Raw genomic sequence first — 14,989 nt, 5'->3', positions numbered from 1 at the left:
GTGTCTCTTTTGTTTTACACTAAATTTCTGTTCATTTTATGACTTTATACCTCCAGCCCACAGATAGAAAACTATTTTTTTTTAAATCAGGTAATGAGCCTACTCAAAAAAATTATCCCATAAAATATCAGCCTGAAAGGTCATATTCAATCAAATAACTAACAGAGAATGAATGAATCACAAACTTTTACCTCGTAAATGCTAATAAATATATTTTGGTTTTATCTCCTATTATTTTTGACTTTCCTTCTTAGGTGGACGGTGTCCCTCTCCTCTTTTTTTTTAAAAAAGATAGAGAAATGGAAGGCAGGAGGGGAGGGTTCTTTCTGGCTTCTCCTGGAATAGGTTAGCAGTGCAGCCTGATATCTTTCCTGCTGCTTCATTCAAATGTTTAAGAATTTCTGGCATCATTTCCTATATTGTTGAAACCAGAAAAGTGTTGATTTTCTGGAGTATTTAAAATGAACACAGGGATTAAAAAGTACAGGGTTTTTTTCCTATGGTTGATTATGTATGAACAGCAAAAATAGTAAATTTTTAATTGAACTAAACTGATTTCAAATATTTATAGGTTATTGGAGAATATAACGTATTTATGTGACTTTGAATAAAATTATAATACCGAATTTTTTTTTAACTTTTGAAATCATGTTTTCTTTAACGCAATTATGAATTTTCCTGTTAAAGAAGGGCAATGGTATCATTCCCATTTTACATATTAGTAAGTAGAGACCTAGACAATGTTTAGAGCAAACATTGGACGTCACAATGGTGCCCATGCGGCATGGCATCCCCCCGTTTGTGTTACAGGAACACAGAGCCCAAAGTAAACTCAGATGTTTTATGAATGAGCATTTCATGAGTTTTACTCTTAGACTTACTAATTCTTTATTTTTCTCCTCTCTGTTCTTAATCCTTTCACTCACCATATTTATCTGGGATCTCCTTCCCTAGAGGCATAGCAGGTTAGAGGGCAGAGGCACGATGAGGCATTTGCTTAGAACACTCTTCTGGCTCATGGTAACTCAGGGGCAATGTGTCATTGAAAGGAAAGAATGAGGAAATGGCAGAAGGGTAGGAATTATTTCTATATATTTGACTATGAAAAACCAAGCATGTATCTCAAGATAGCAAATATGTTGATCCATAATATATTGAACAAAAAACGTTACAGTTTGTCATAATTTTACTAATACTTTGTTTTCAAATGTCTACTGTTAAGGAAAGGAAATCACTAAATGAAAGCTTTAAAAATATAACTGGATTTCAAACTCAATATTTATAAATAATTTTTATTTTTAAATTTAGAATATATTTAAAGAAGATTTTTAAGGGAGTTAAGTCAGTAACAAAAATGACCTTTGTTTTGGTTCATGAAAAGAACTGCTTTATGTAAATAAGAAAAAAAACAAGATGAAAGTGTCAGGTAGATTATTTTTGCATTTTTGAAGTTAAATTAAGTTTATAAAACTTTTTTATTCATTTGAGCAGTCCAGATATTTTTAGTTTTGATTGCTAGATTTACAAATGTTAATAGATCTATGCAAATTTTCTGGAGTTGTTACTGGAAATTAATCAAAGTTGTTTAAGTTGGTGTTAGAGGATTTTTTCTAATACATTTTCCCAAGATTATTTAAAAGAAGGACATTGTTTTATATGGCACAAATAATGTCTGAAGGTAATTCTGTACAAATATTTCTGCAGCCTCTGCAACCGTGTAATCAAATTCTAAGGTAAGAATATTTTACTTTAAAATGCAGAGAGAGATATATAATAAAATCAATAATATATAATTGAGCCATTATTTATTAAAATTAACAGTGTTATCTCAAACACTATTAATAATGTTCGATTTTCTTTCCTATAAATTGTTTCAGTAAATTTAATATTCTCATCACTTACAATATCAGTTGGCCACCTTGCTGAAAGTTGCCATGTAAGATTAGATCTTTAAGCTTTGAATGTTCTATTTTTGTTTAAAAAATATAGTTAAGCAGTCCCTTTGTTCACCTATGCTTCTGAAGTGACACTGGGGACTTGCTCCTTGAAGACATGAATCCAAAACGGTGTCCTATATTTCACATGTCCTGTGGGATCCTACAAAATCATGTAACTTCTATAAGACTTTCACGGTTTTCAGAAGACACTGAATGATCTTCAGCTGTGAAATGTAGACATTACATTACCTTATATCTGCGTAAGATTACTTTCTTTTCCCTTTCCCTTTACCCCCAAGTCAATCACTAGTGACACTTTGGTGTACAAGTTGGATACGCCTAATCATTTTGTATAAATATCTAAAGCTCCAAAATATAGTGTACTTTAATGTATTAGACCCACTTTGGGGTGCTAAAATGTGTCCTTGGGTAGATGGAAATTGGGTATATCCGGGAGGCTGACATAACATAATTGGTCTCAGAGGGATTAAGATGGGGGTGAAAAAGAAACAGTACCAATAGCACTAGTCTTTATTATTCTGTTGAGAATTGTGTTAGTGACCTAAAGCTATAATGCACAAAGAGCCCTATTGTTATTACCTGTACGTGCCTGAACTTGATCTGTAATTGGGTTATCACCCTGACAACAATGACTGTTAACACTGTCGTCTTTTTAATATTTCTGGTATCAACCTATTTGCTTTGATATCTCTTTAGAAATATATAGATCAAAATATATTAGTATTTTCTCTGCTTTATTGAGAACATTCATTAATTTCCTTATGGTTAATGACCTATAATCCCTTAGGAATGTTATAGAAAATCCATTTTTTTTTAACTTTATATACTTTGTTTCATTTAAACGTTTCTGTGTTGCTTTTTAAATTTTTGTGAAGCATCTGAATTAAACAGTTTTCTCTGATTTTGCAAAGGCTTTTGTATGTTCAGACCTTTACTTTTGCCTTATTTTTAACATATTATATAAAACAATTTTTATAAAAGCAACAAAGTGGACATTTTTTACAAACAAGTAGAAAGTGATGCAAACTAAATTTTCTGAGATAACATAAACCATGAAATGCTTACTTAGTTGTATTTATTCTTATTAATGTTGTAATATCTACTGATATTGGAATTATTTCTAAAATTTAAAGCAATAAATGGAAAACTAACTCCCTCGATTTAAGGACAAGAAATGTTTTGAACAAGTGATTGACTAATATTATTAGAAATTGAAACCTGACGTGAAGAAATAGATAGGAAATTCTTAATGTTATTATCTGATCACATTTTCCTTGAACATGGTTAATAATGTAGTACTTAGAATCATTGCACAGTATTGGATAAATGTTAAAAGTTTTTAAAATAACTTTATTCCTTCCAGAGGTTAACAGAAACTTTTTAAAAATGTAAAATAAACACTGAGGGAGATGTCTAAGATCTTTGTCTCATTTTGATTATTTGACATCTGGGAAAAAAAAAAAAAACTTAGAGGCATTTCTTATGTTCATCAGGTCACTATGTAAGTTTAAAATCCAGAGTAAAGAAATTGTTCTGGGACAAAAATCAAGTATATTTCATTTGGAGAGAGTTTACTGGCATTTTCATGAGTCAGATTAGAAATAACATTAAAATTATCCCTCTAGTCATAATATCTGAATATTTTGGTGTCATCATTTAAATGTATCTCTCACAGATAAAGTGGGCCGGTATCTTATTGGGAGTTTTGCAGAACTGTAGAGAAAATTTTTTGGTTTGTTTTTTGATCAGAATTGGCCTATGAAATGTGAAGGCATATCCATTAATTTTAGAAACCCGAGGAACTCTGGTGTTAGAGCTAACATTCTTTTGAAAATCTAATAGCCCAACAATCTATCTTTGACTGTGTGGAAGGTCACCCCACCTTTGTGCAGAGGTGGCCGTGAGGGGCCCTGCAGATCAAGTTAGAATTTTCCCCAGCAGTATAATATAGTACTGTATATAAAAGCTTGGGCGCTGGAGCTAGACTGCTTTGGTTCAAATCTAGGCTTTGCCTCTTATGCCTTTGTGGCCTTAGGAATGTTACTACTCTCTAAAATTGTACATACCAGTAGTGTCCACCCCATAGAGTTTTTATGAAGGTTGAGTAAATTAAATCATGTAAAATGCATAGAATGGTTCATAAATATTAAATATTAGCTTTTAGGAAATAGTTTTTCTTTACTCGAGCACTGGAACTAGCATTTAGTTGAAACCCTAGAGTTATCTCAGAGAGCATAAGGAGATATCTTTTGATCTGAAAATGTTCAGGGGACTGTATTTTCAGTTTTCCACTGGAGTCTTAGAAAAACTAATAATTCCGTGGAATATCTAAGTACTATAACCCCAGATATGTTCACTAGCTGCAAAAAGTGACCCCTTAGTAACCACGAGTCAACCTATTACGTGTATTTAACATCGTAAAAATGGGTTTTTCTCTTCTTCCAATTAATAAATTTTAAACCCTAGCTCTTAATACAATTCCTGGTTTATAATACACAGGTGACTATTTTATCCTCCTATTCATGATGGCAGGGGCACAAATAACTCTACCATCTTCAAGTGGTATTATAATTTTGTATTCATTGAAAGAGGAAGGGGTGAGATGTGACCTTGTTTATAATTGTTATTTAGTCTTACAGGAGACTATTCATGGATCCATATGAATTCACATTTTTAAACCAAATTATTAACATTAAAGGCATGAAACTTAGTCTGTGGTTGTTTATAACATAAAAGTAGGTTACTCGTGATTTTTCCCCTTATGATACCAAAAGAGTTTTTCAACTTATTTTCCCCCCCACTAGAGTAACAGGTCTATTTAAGTGTATCTTTAGAACAATAAATCATTATCTCATAAATACCGAGGAAAATTACATCAGATTCAGAATTCAGCCTATATAAATCTCCTATTATGTAATTTACAATCCACTTTTCTTTAAAAATATTTGAGATAATTTATTGCAATGGACTTGACTTACCTGTTGTTTAAAAGGATATTTAAGTAAAATTCAGAACCAGGGATAGAAGGGAATGTAAATGTGTACCTGTTATGACCAACAGACTTGCTGTGATTGAGGTTCTCATTTAGTTATTGCTTCCTTTATCTCATGGCACAAAGGGAAACATAGTAAGCAAATTAGTTTCTGCTTATAAGGGGGAAATATACTATTAATAGTACCTCACAGAAGACAAGTTTTCTCCTACTAAGTTATGGTATAAATATCTCGTATGAAGATCTGTGAGTAATGTTGAAGACACTGCTTAGTACATTGCCGCAAATACCTAAGTGATAGTTGATAAAATCCAAAAGTAAGTATCAAAGCACAGTTTTGGAAAGGCACTTTGTCAGCAGGATAAACAAATGTGCTCCCAGGATGCAGCTTTCTGGTGGTCTAATTTAATTAAAGGATAGAACTTAGATTATCCAAAGTTGTAAAGATGACTTTTATTCATTACAGAGTCTTCCCTAAATGTTAATTCTCAAGAAGAATTTGATAGGACCCACTACATGGCACACTATTTAAGGTTATATACTCTTTGACAAGAACCTGGGTTCTACTCTGCTGATTTGCTTAAGGGAAAACAAACAACATGTCAGGTGGACACCCTTAGTGAAATTTGAGCCATCTTACCTCTGTGTTCACTGAATAAAAGTCAGACCAATCTCTCAGTGGAATAAACTAACTATGTTACTTTCTCCATTCTGTGATGACCTGTTGATATCTAGTCACTCATGTCTCCTGACTGGAACTCAGATGATACCTTAAATCAAGTGGCATCCTTTTATAATGGAAATGATTTGAAATTAGTGTTACTAATAATCATCATGTATATATAGCTGTATTAAGCATCATGAGAAATTCAAACCAAAAGACCAAGTAGGTAAAAGTAAAAATAAACAAGCTATCAACAAGGCAAGTGGCAAAAGACCTGCATGAAAAAAATCAAATACCTTGGGTTCCAACTCAAGTTCCACCATTAATTTTTTAATTCATTCTTGGATTTTTCATCTATAAAATGAGACTGTTGTGGGAGATTACAGTGCTTTAAAAATAGCTGTTAAAATTATATGGAAGATTTTGTAAAATGATAAGTTCTATATAAATATGGTATAATACAGAATGATACCTGCCATTAGGCAAGACTAAATCAACACATGAGTATTAAGAGAACCATACAATTAAAAATGATTGTTTAATGTAGGTTAACAACTTTTTACTTGAGCTGTCTCCTTTATCTTCATAATCTAGATCTGGTAGAGTCACAAAAGCTATTTAATGTATACAATTCAGTTATCTCGATATGAATGCAGAATTAAACCCAAAATTCAGGAATTCATATTTCTGCCCAAATCCCAGTGTGTCAGTATCTCAAATGTGATGACTTCAAAAACTCAAAGTGTCCTTCTTGCCCTCTCCAGGCCACACCTCTTTTAGCATTACCACTTCTGCTATCCCATTTCAGATACCCTGGTGAATACTTCTGATGAATGCTGTTTCTTGCCTGAAATCTTAGAGGAACTTAATTGAGCATTCTGCTGGCATTGTTCTCTTTTTGCCTGTATTTATACCAAGAAAATATGTGCTGAAGCACAACTCTAATGATCTCTCCCTCTTGCCTTAAATACTGATTTCCCATTGTCTATGTGAATAGATTTGAAATCCCTTAGGTCTTTTCTTTGACCTCAGCTTATCATTTCATCTCTGTTGCTCCGCAGTCATGCAGAAGTACTTGCCATGCTTTCACACACATCATACTTTCTTTGGCCAAGAATCAAGGTTCATTCTGTTACCTCTGCTTAGAATTCTCTCCACCCCTTTTATATATTAAGATTATGGTCTTGCTTCAAACCTCAGCTCAGATGCCACCTCCACAAAACCTTTTCTTTTTTCCTCAGCCAGAAGTTACCTATTCATTCTTTCATTCATTCGGCAAGCCAGTGAGTACTTACTGTTCATCCAGTATCCATCCTCTAGATCTTACAGTTTAATAGAAGAAAACAGACATTTAATGAAGTACAATATAGTGTTATAAGGACTTTAATACGAGTATGTAAAGGGTACACTGGGGGCCAAGTAGAATAGAGTAAGTTCCACGTAGCAAATACAGTAATGAGGAAGGACTTTAGAGAAGAGATACTCAGCGAGGAGATGCATGGGTCAGGCAGACAGGTGAGAGAGTTAGGGGATTTGAGGGAGGTGTTATAAGCAGAGGAGCAGCGTACACAAAGATGTAGGGGCACGAAGCAGTTTGGCAAGCACAGAACTACAAGTGCTTTATTATGGTTAGAAAATAAAGTGGGGTGGGGGAAGGGAGGAGGAATTTGGGGCTAAATAGGAGCCTGGAAAGGGAAGCAGGAGACTGATTTTAGTGGCTCATATTATGCCATGCTAAGGGCCTTAGCTTTTCTAAGCGGTATGGGGAGCCACTGAAATGCTTAAAGTTGAAGCATCACCTGGCTAGTTAGGCAGTGCTAGGGAAATTGGAAGACAACCAAAAGCAACGCGGTCAGTTGGAAGACGTTCCAAGAGTGTGGCAGTGAAGGTGGTGTGGCAAAAACAAACACAAGATTTAAGGAGCCTGGGACCAATAGGACTGGTTGCTGACGGTTAGGCAGGTAGGAAGGAAATATGATGAGATGTTTGGTATGAATTCCAAATTTTTGACTTAAGAAGTTGGAGGTGCTGTTAGGAAGAGCTGGTTAGGGGAGAAAAAAAAAACTAAGATTTCAGTTTTCAACATGTTTAATGTGAATATTTACGTGCAGCTGTACTCAGAAGGCAGTTGGAGGTATGGGAACAGAGCCTGCAAAGAGGTCTAGGCTGGAGACAGATATCTGTGTTCCTCAGCATGTTGGTGGTTATTGAAGGTGTGGGAGTAAGTGCAGTTGTTGAAGATAAGAAGGAAGAGTGAAACGGGAAAAGAGTTAAGAAAAGGAAAATATTCAGGGCATATCAACATTTGGTAGATTTTTCAAAGGAAGATAAACCTACAAAAGAAACTAGGAAGAAAACGTCACAGAAGTTAAGGTCTAGGCCGGAACTGAATGATGTAAATCCAAAAGGATAGGACTGACCAGGATGAAGGGGATTGGAAATGGTCCTAGTCAAATCAAACACAACCATGGGAGGAAGGGAGGGAGAGACCCATAAGGACAGGAGCGTGTGCTTACATTTCTGATGTGACACAGCATTTTAAGAAACAGGCTGTGTCCTTGGAAGACAGAGACTAAATTGGTATGAAAGTGAAGATTACAACCAGATAATCAAAGAGATTTGTATTGATTCACATCAAATAAACGTGAAAGTGACCCAAGATGAGGGTTGCATTACTTGGAATGGAGAAAGATACTGTCAGCTGTGTGGGTATCAATACCTTCGTGAACGAGGTACAACAACTCATAGTTAAACAGATTTTAGAAAAAGAAAGGTAATTATTTTCCTCCTCTGGGCAGCTACACGTAATCTTTTACCTTTATCTCACAGATATCTCATGAGATACCTATCAATTTGTAGTTTATAATAGAATTATTTCTATGATTTCCTACAGTCACATTTGTTTCTTTGTTCCTTCTATCTTCTGCTAGATTGTAAGCTGTTTAAGGCCCTGTGCTGTATATTTTTCATTATTGCTTTATCTTTACCACCTAACAAAGTGTCTGGTACATAATAAATACTCCATTAGGGGAAACTATTGAATGAACAATTGAATGAAAGGATGAAAATGGAAGAGAGGGGCAAAAAGAAAGAACGAAACAGTCAGGTGGTTGGAAAGGAAAATGATTCATTCTCTCACTTCTCATCCTGGACCGCAAGCCTTCCATTGTGGACAGGTCCTTTGTCTTATCTGGTGCCACCAGCATAGTGTCTCTTGCAGAGTAGATCATCTAGAAATGTGACTGGAGTGGGTAAGTGGGAGCATTCCCAAAGCATATTTTAATTTCATAGATTTTCTTTCTTTTTATATTTTAATAATTTTTAAAAGTAGCAAATAATTGAAAAGTTATCAACAGATTATTTGATTCATAAATTATGCATGTTCTATATTTCACATATCTGATTTTATATGGTGATATCTCTGTTGATTCTTCTGGAAAAGGAAACTCTTCATGACAAAATACACTTCGTATTTGGTGGAGATTGAATCAATAAGTGGGGGAGGGAAAAACAGACTCCACGGTGCTTTCGCTCTGCCTACCCCTAGGTCTTCAATTGACCTGTCATCCCTTTGAAAGGCCATCCTTAAAGGAGCAGTTAAGAAGCAGCTGCTCACTGGCACTCCCACTACCTATTTACCTTATTCTTTGTCTTTCTCCCTTTTTGTTATTCCCAATTCTTGTCTTTTTACTTTGGTGAACTAGAGAATCACTGTCTTCTTCAACTAAAGTTGCATCATTATATCTCTAATCTTGGTTTTTCCTTGTGCCAGGAGAACTTAAGGGCCAGTCATTCATTCTCAGTGGATGTTCTACCCTGTTCTGAATTATTACACAGGAAAAGTAAGGTTTCTGAACCAGCTTGAAGGATGTGGCAGTGTTAGGAAGTCAGAAAATTGTTACTGCTTGCATCTACTTGTATTTTAGCTAAATATAATGAATTTTTTTGTACCACGGTTTTCTTTTCCTGCCATTCTTTACTGTTTTCTTTCTTGTTTTTATCTCTGAAGAAAATATCTGACAGCTAGATGACCCATTAGAACACATTATCTTTTAAAATATGTGTCATTATATAAGTGCTTTTTCCACTTTCTTCTGCATTGTGTATGACTGGATATATTTATTTTTGTTTGTTTTTTTGTAACCTGGTAAAATGCCATTCGCTTTCTGATGTAAATTTCTCTTAGATCACCATAATAAAATGCCTTGTGTATAGCTGTACCCCTTAAGGGTTTTTAATGCTGTTCTCTGCTCTTTTGCAAGAAATATAAATTAAAATCTTCAGGCTCTCCCAGTGGGTATAACATTACTATGAAACATTGTTGAATTTCCAAGTGTAGCTAAAATTGATTCATTAAATTTCATTCTGCTAGAATCATAAAATGTAAGAGATTAGGACTAGAACAGCCCTTATAGGTCATACACTGCAACCTCGCTATTTAATAGATGAAGAAATGAACCTCCAGAGACAGTGACTTACCCAAGGGCACAGGGTTACAAAGTGCCTTCAACAAGACTGGTTTCCATTTCACTGTACTCTTTACCAAACCCTGACCCTTCATCTGGTAGACTCTTTTATCCACCTCCTCTTTCAGAATGACATTTCTCAATGCCATTAGCCTTCTCCATAGCACTAGCAACATATTCAGCCCACACTTTTTAATCACCACTTGTGTTTCCTCTGGTTGAGAGTTGTTTTATGATAGAAATGGAGAACTATGAAGAAATTGTGCTAATTTGAAAATTTACTAAGTGCTAATATCGTGGCCAGAAAGAGTTAATGTAAATTTTTGAAAATGTCTAAATCGTTCCTAAAGACAGTCCTACAAAGCAAAATAATCTAGTTTTTCCTCTTAGTTTATTGTCTATGGAAGATCATATACAATGTTATAACACATAGTTTCGTAAACTGATGGAAATTAGAATTGAGAATAAAATCCTGTATTCTTCTACCTGATGGATTCAGGACCATATAGGAGGGTACTTTCTTAATTTATTGAAATCTGCTTTTATTCTATGATATAAATAGTATAAAATAGTAAACATCAACTCTCATCTATAAAGTGACAACATTTAAATACTCTATACACAATTGAAGATTGGGATAATACTTATAACTTCCCTTATAATTTATTATAATTAGTTTAAAGGAGTGTTTTTTTCTCTAATACAAAATTTAACATAAAACTTTTCGTCTATATTTGTACAAAATGGTTCATTATAAATGTATGTCTACTCTAATTGCCTTCTATTTAAACTTAGAATTAAGTCTGTTGTAGTAGATTCTTGATCAAATCTACTACATGTATGTAGCACATACATACTAAATATGTATGTGTGTATTTACAGTTAACTTGGAGACTTACAATTACAAACCTAGTGTCCTCAGTGACTGCTATCTTCTGATTAAACTCTGAAAAAAAAAAAAAAACAGAGTCCATTTTAAAGCCTCTGATTGTGGAAAATACTTCTTGGTTGTCATTAATACTGTCCATTCAATGAACTTCATAGAACGTTTTACTTATTGTAAAATCATTGGCAGCAGTCTTTTATATATTTCTAGTACAGTAAATGTTTAGTCAGAAAATGTACTTTCCTTGTAAAGTCTATAGCTATTCATAATTTCTTCCTTTCAGTAAGCTAACCAAAAATGGTTGTCTTAATCAGGTTTTGTTTTTCCTTCTTCACAGCTCCGACAGTTAGTTAATATGTGCATCAACCCAGATCCAGAGAAGCGACCAGACGTCGCCTATGTTTATGACGTAGCAAAGAGGATGCATGCGTGCACTGCAAGCAGCTAAACATGCAAGATCATGAAGAGTGTAACCAAAGTAATTGAAAGTATTCTGTGCAAGTCATACCTCCCCATTTATGTCTGGTGTTAAGATTAATATTTCAGAGCTAGTGTGCTTTGAATCCTTAACCAGTTTTCATATAAGCTTCATTTTGTACCAGTCACCTAAATCACCTCCTTGCAACCCCCAAATGACTTTGGAATAATTGAATTGCATGTTAGGAGAGAAAATGAAACATGATGGTTTTGAATGGCTAAAGGTTTATAGAATTTCTTACACTTTTCTGCTGATAAGTTGTGTTTAGATAGACTGTCAGTGCCAAATATTTAAGGTGCAGCTTGGCACACATCAGGATAGGCTCAAACCTGAGAAAAAGTATCTGAACATGTGACTTGTTTCTTTTTTAGTAATTTATGGACATTGAGATGAACACAATTGTGAACTTTTGTGATGATTTTATTTTTAAACCTTTGAAGTACTAGTTTTAGTTCTTAGCAGAGTAGTTTTCAAATATGATTCTTATGATAAATGTAGACACAAACTATTTGAGAAACATTTAAAACTCTTAGCTTATACATTCAAAATGCAACTATTAAATGTGAAGATTGGGGGACAAAATGTGAGTCAGACACTGAAGAGTTTTTGTTTTGTTTTAATATTTTTGATATTCTCTTTGCATCGAAATGGTATAAATGAATCCATTTAAAAAGTGGTTAAGGATTTGTTTGGCTGGTGTGATAATAATTTTTAAAGTTACACATTGCCTAAGGCTTTTTTGTGTGTGTTTTTATTATTGTTTGTACATTTGAAAAATATTCTTTGAATAACCTTGCAGTACTATATTTCAATTTCTTTATAAATTTAAGTGTATGTTACTCATGATTGTACACTATAATATAAGCCTAAGTTTTTATTCATAAGTTTTATTGAAGTTCTGATTGGTCCCCTTCAGAAATTTTTTTATATTATTATTCAAGTTACTTTCTTATTTATATTGTATGTGCATTTTATCCATTAATGTTTCATACTTTCTGAGGTATAATACCCTTTTAAAAGATATTTGGTGTATCAACACTTTTCCTGGATTGAAAACTTTTTTTTTAACTTTTTAAAATTTGGGCCACCCTGTATGCATGTGTTTGGTCATGTTAAAGAGGAAGAAAGGATGTGTGTTATACTGTACCTGTGAATGTTGATACAGTTACAATTCATTTGACAAGGTTGTAATTCTAGAATATGCTTAATAAAATGAAAACTGGCCATGACTACAGCCAGCATTGTTATAAGATTAACATTTCTATTGAGAAGCTTTTGAGTAAAGTACTGTATTTGTTGATGAAGATGACTGAGATGGTAACACTTGGTGTAGCTTAAGGAAATGGGCAGAATTTCGTAAATGCTATTGTGCAGATGTGTTTTCCTTGAATGTTTTCGTATTAGGGGCGACCAGTTTCTCACAGAATTGTGAAGCCTAAAGGCCAAGAGGAAGTCACTGTTAAAGGACTCTGTGCCACCTTACAACCTTGGATGAATTATCCTGCCAACGCGAAAACCTCATGTTCAAAGAACACTTCCCTTTAGCCGATGTAACTGCTGGTTTTGTTTTTCATATGTGTTTTTCTTACACTCATTTGAATGCTTTCAAGTATTTGTAAACTTAAAAAATGTATAAAGGGCAAAAAGTCTAAACTGTTGTTTTTTGAAATCTAATCAGTTATGTATGGTTTCTGAAGGGTAATTTTATTTTGGAATAGGTAAAGGAAATCTGTTGTTTGTTTGTTTTTTTCCTGAGGGCTAGATGCATTGTTTTTCTCACACTCTTAGTGACTTTTAACATTTATACTGAGCATCCATAGATATATTCCTAGAAGTATGAGAAGAATTATTCTTATTGACCATTAATGTCATGTTCATTTTAATGTAATATAATTGGGATGAAATGTTCTCTGGTTGGAACAGATACTCTTTTTTCTTGCAATCTTTAAGAATACATGGATCTGAAATTGATTAGCTTGACCCCTCAAAGTGACTAAGATTTAAGCTTGTCTTCTCAATGAATGTATCTGCTAGAAGGAAATAGCTGGGAAGAATTTAATGATCAGGGAAATTCATTATTTCTACATGTGGAAACTTTTTGCTTCAAATATTGTTATCTTTTTAAATCTAAATGTTCATATTTTTCCTGAAGAAACCACTGTGTAAAAATCAAATTTTAATTTTGAATGGAATAATTTCAAAGAATTATGAAGATGATTTGCAGCTCTAATTTATATAGTCACCTGTAAAATGTTCTTTATATGTGTTCATAAGTAAATTTTATATTGATTAAGTTAAACTTTTGAATTGATTTGAGGAGCAGTAAAATGAAAGCTATATCTATTCTAAACCTTATTTAGACATTGGTACCAGTTACCCAGGTGAAAATATGGAGTAACTTTATTTTGTGTGGTAAGGTTTAGGAATGGTGGATGAAGGGTATCTCTATATAAATAAAGTGCTCAACAATGTGCAATGATTGTAAATTTAGTAAGACATTACAGCCATTTCATGAATGCTTTACCATTCGACATAGTATCTATTACAAAACACCTTTCTTGTATCCATATACTTCAGGTGTTGCTGTTAACATTTACTATGATATTTATTTTAACCAAAATGTTATTCACATTAAATGTTTATTCTTTAAAATGAATGTATTATGTTTTTAACCCACAAATGCATACTTACTCTATGCCTCATATTTCAATAGTACTGTAATATGGACATCTTTTGTGAAATACTTTTATTTTGTTATGCTTTAAATATACATACAAAAAGAATTTCTGTCATTAGCTTTGAAAATTGTACAATATCCTAATATAAACAAAAACATAAAAATAAAAATGAATACAGTAAAATGTCTGGGTAACTATGATTTTTTCCCCTAAAGTTTTCCATTTTTTATTTTACTTAATGTACAGAAACAGTTCTTACACATTTTCATAACTTTGCCATTTTGGAGAAGCGTAAGAATTGGAATAGACGAGGATGATAACAGAGATTACACGAATCCTAAAAAGTAGTTCTATCAACATGCATTAAATTAAGGCACATCTTCATGTTCTCTTCAGGACATCATTTTCTGTTTTTGAATGAGAAAAGTTTTCTAAAAGGTAAAAAAAAAAAAAAAAAAAAAAGGAATATTAATCTTACTGTTTGAATCTTTACAGCAAGGGTGTCCAATCTTTTGGCTTCCCTGGGCCACATTGGAAGAAGAAGAATTGTCTTGGGCCACACATAAAATTTGCTAAGACTAACAATAGCTGATGAGCTAAAGAAAAAGAAATCGCAAAAAAAAATCCCATAATGTGTTTTAAAAGTTTACAAATTTGTATTAGACTGCATTAAAAGCCATTCTGGGCCACATGTGACTCATGGGCTGTGGGTTGGACAAGCTTGCTTTAGAGTCTAAAATTTACATGACAGGTTCAATTCCTGTCATTGTAATGGGCTGCTAAGAATGTTACAGACGATTTATGTTGAGTGTTATCTTCACATAATAAATGAAGGTTACTATACCTGAAAATGTGAGTCTGAAAGAT

The 14,989-nt window shown here is 33.5% G+C and overlaps 1 protein-coding gene across 7 annotated transcripts in view; it reads left to right on the top strand.

Moving 5' to 3' along the window:
- NEK7 (NIMA related kinase 7) overlaps positions 1-14,305 on the top strand; it is a 145,048-nt gene extending 130,743 nt beyond the window's left edge. For 6 of the 7 annotated variants that reach the window (XM_021928997.2, XM_003893351.5, XM_021929003.2 and 3 more), the window contains one exon: positions 11,304-14,305. In XM_021928997.2, the coding sequence (XP_021784689.1) occupies positions 11,304-11,414 (111 nt within the window). In that variant the 3' untranslated portion in view covers positions 11,415-14,305. The remainder of the gene's footprint in view (positions 1-11,303) is intronic. The other variant, XM_021929023.2, reaches the window with a different exon arrangement.
- Positions 14,306-14,989: the final 684 nt, after the last annotated feature.

The sequence above is a fragment of the Papio anubis genome, chromosome 1 (genome assembly GCF_008728515.1).
Source record: "Papio anubis isolate 15944 chromosome 1, Panubis1.0, whole genome shotgun sequence".
NCBI lineage: Eukaryota > Metazoa > Chordata > Mammalia > Primates > Cercopithecidae > Papio > Papio anubis.
Note: the sequence above shows the minus strand (reverse complement) of the source record. Positions and strands in the feature narration are given on the sequence as shown.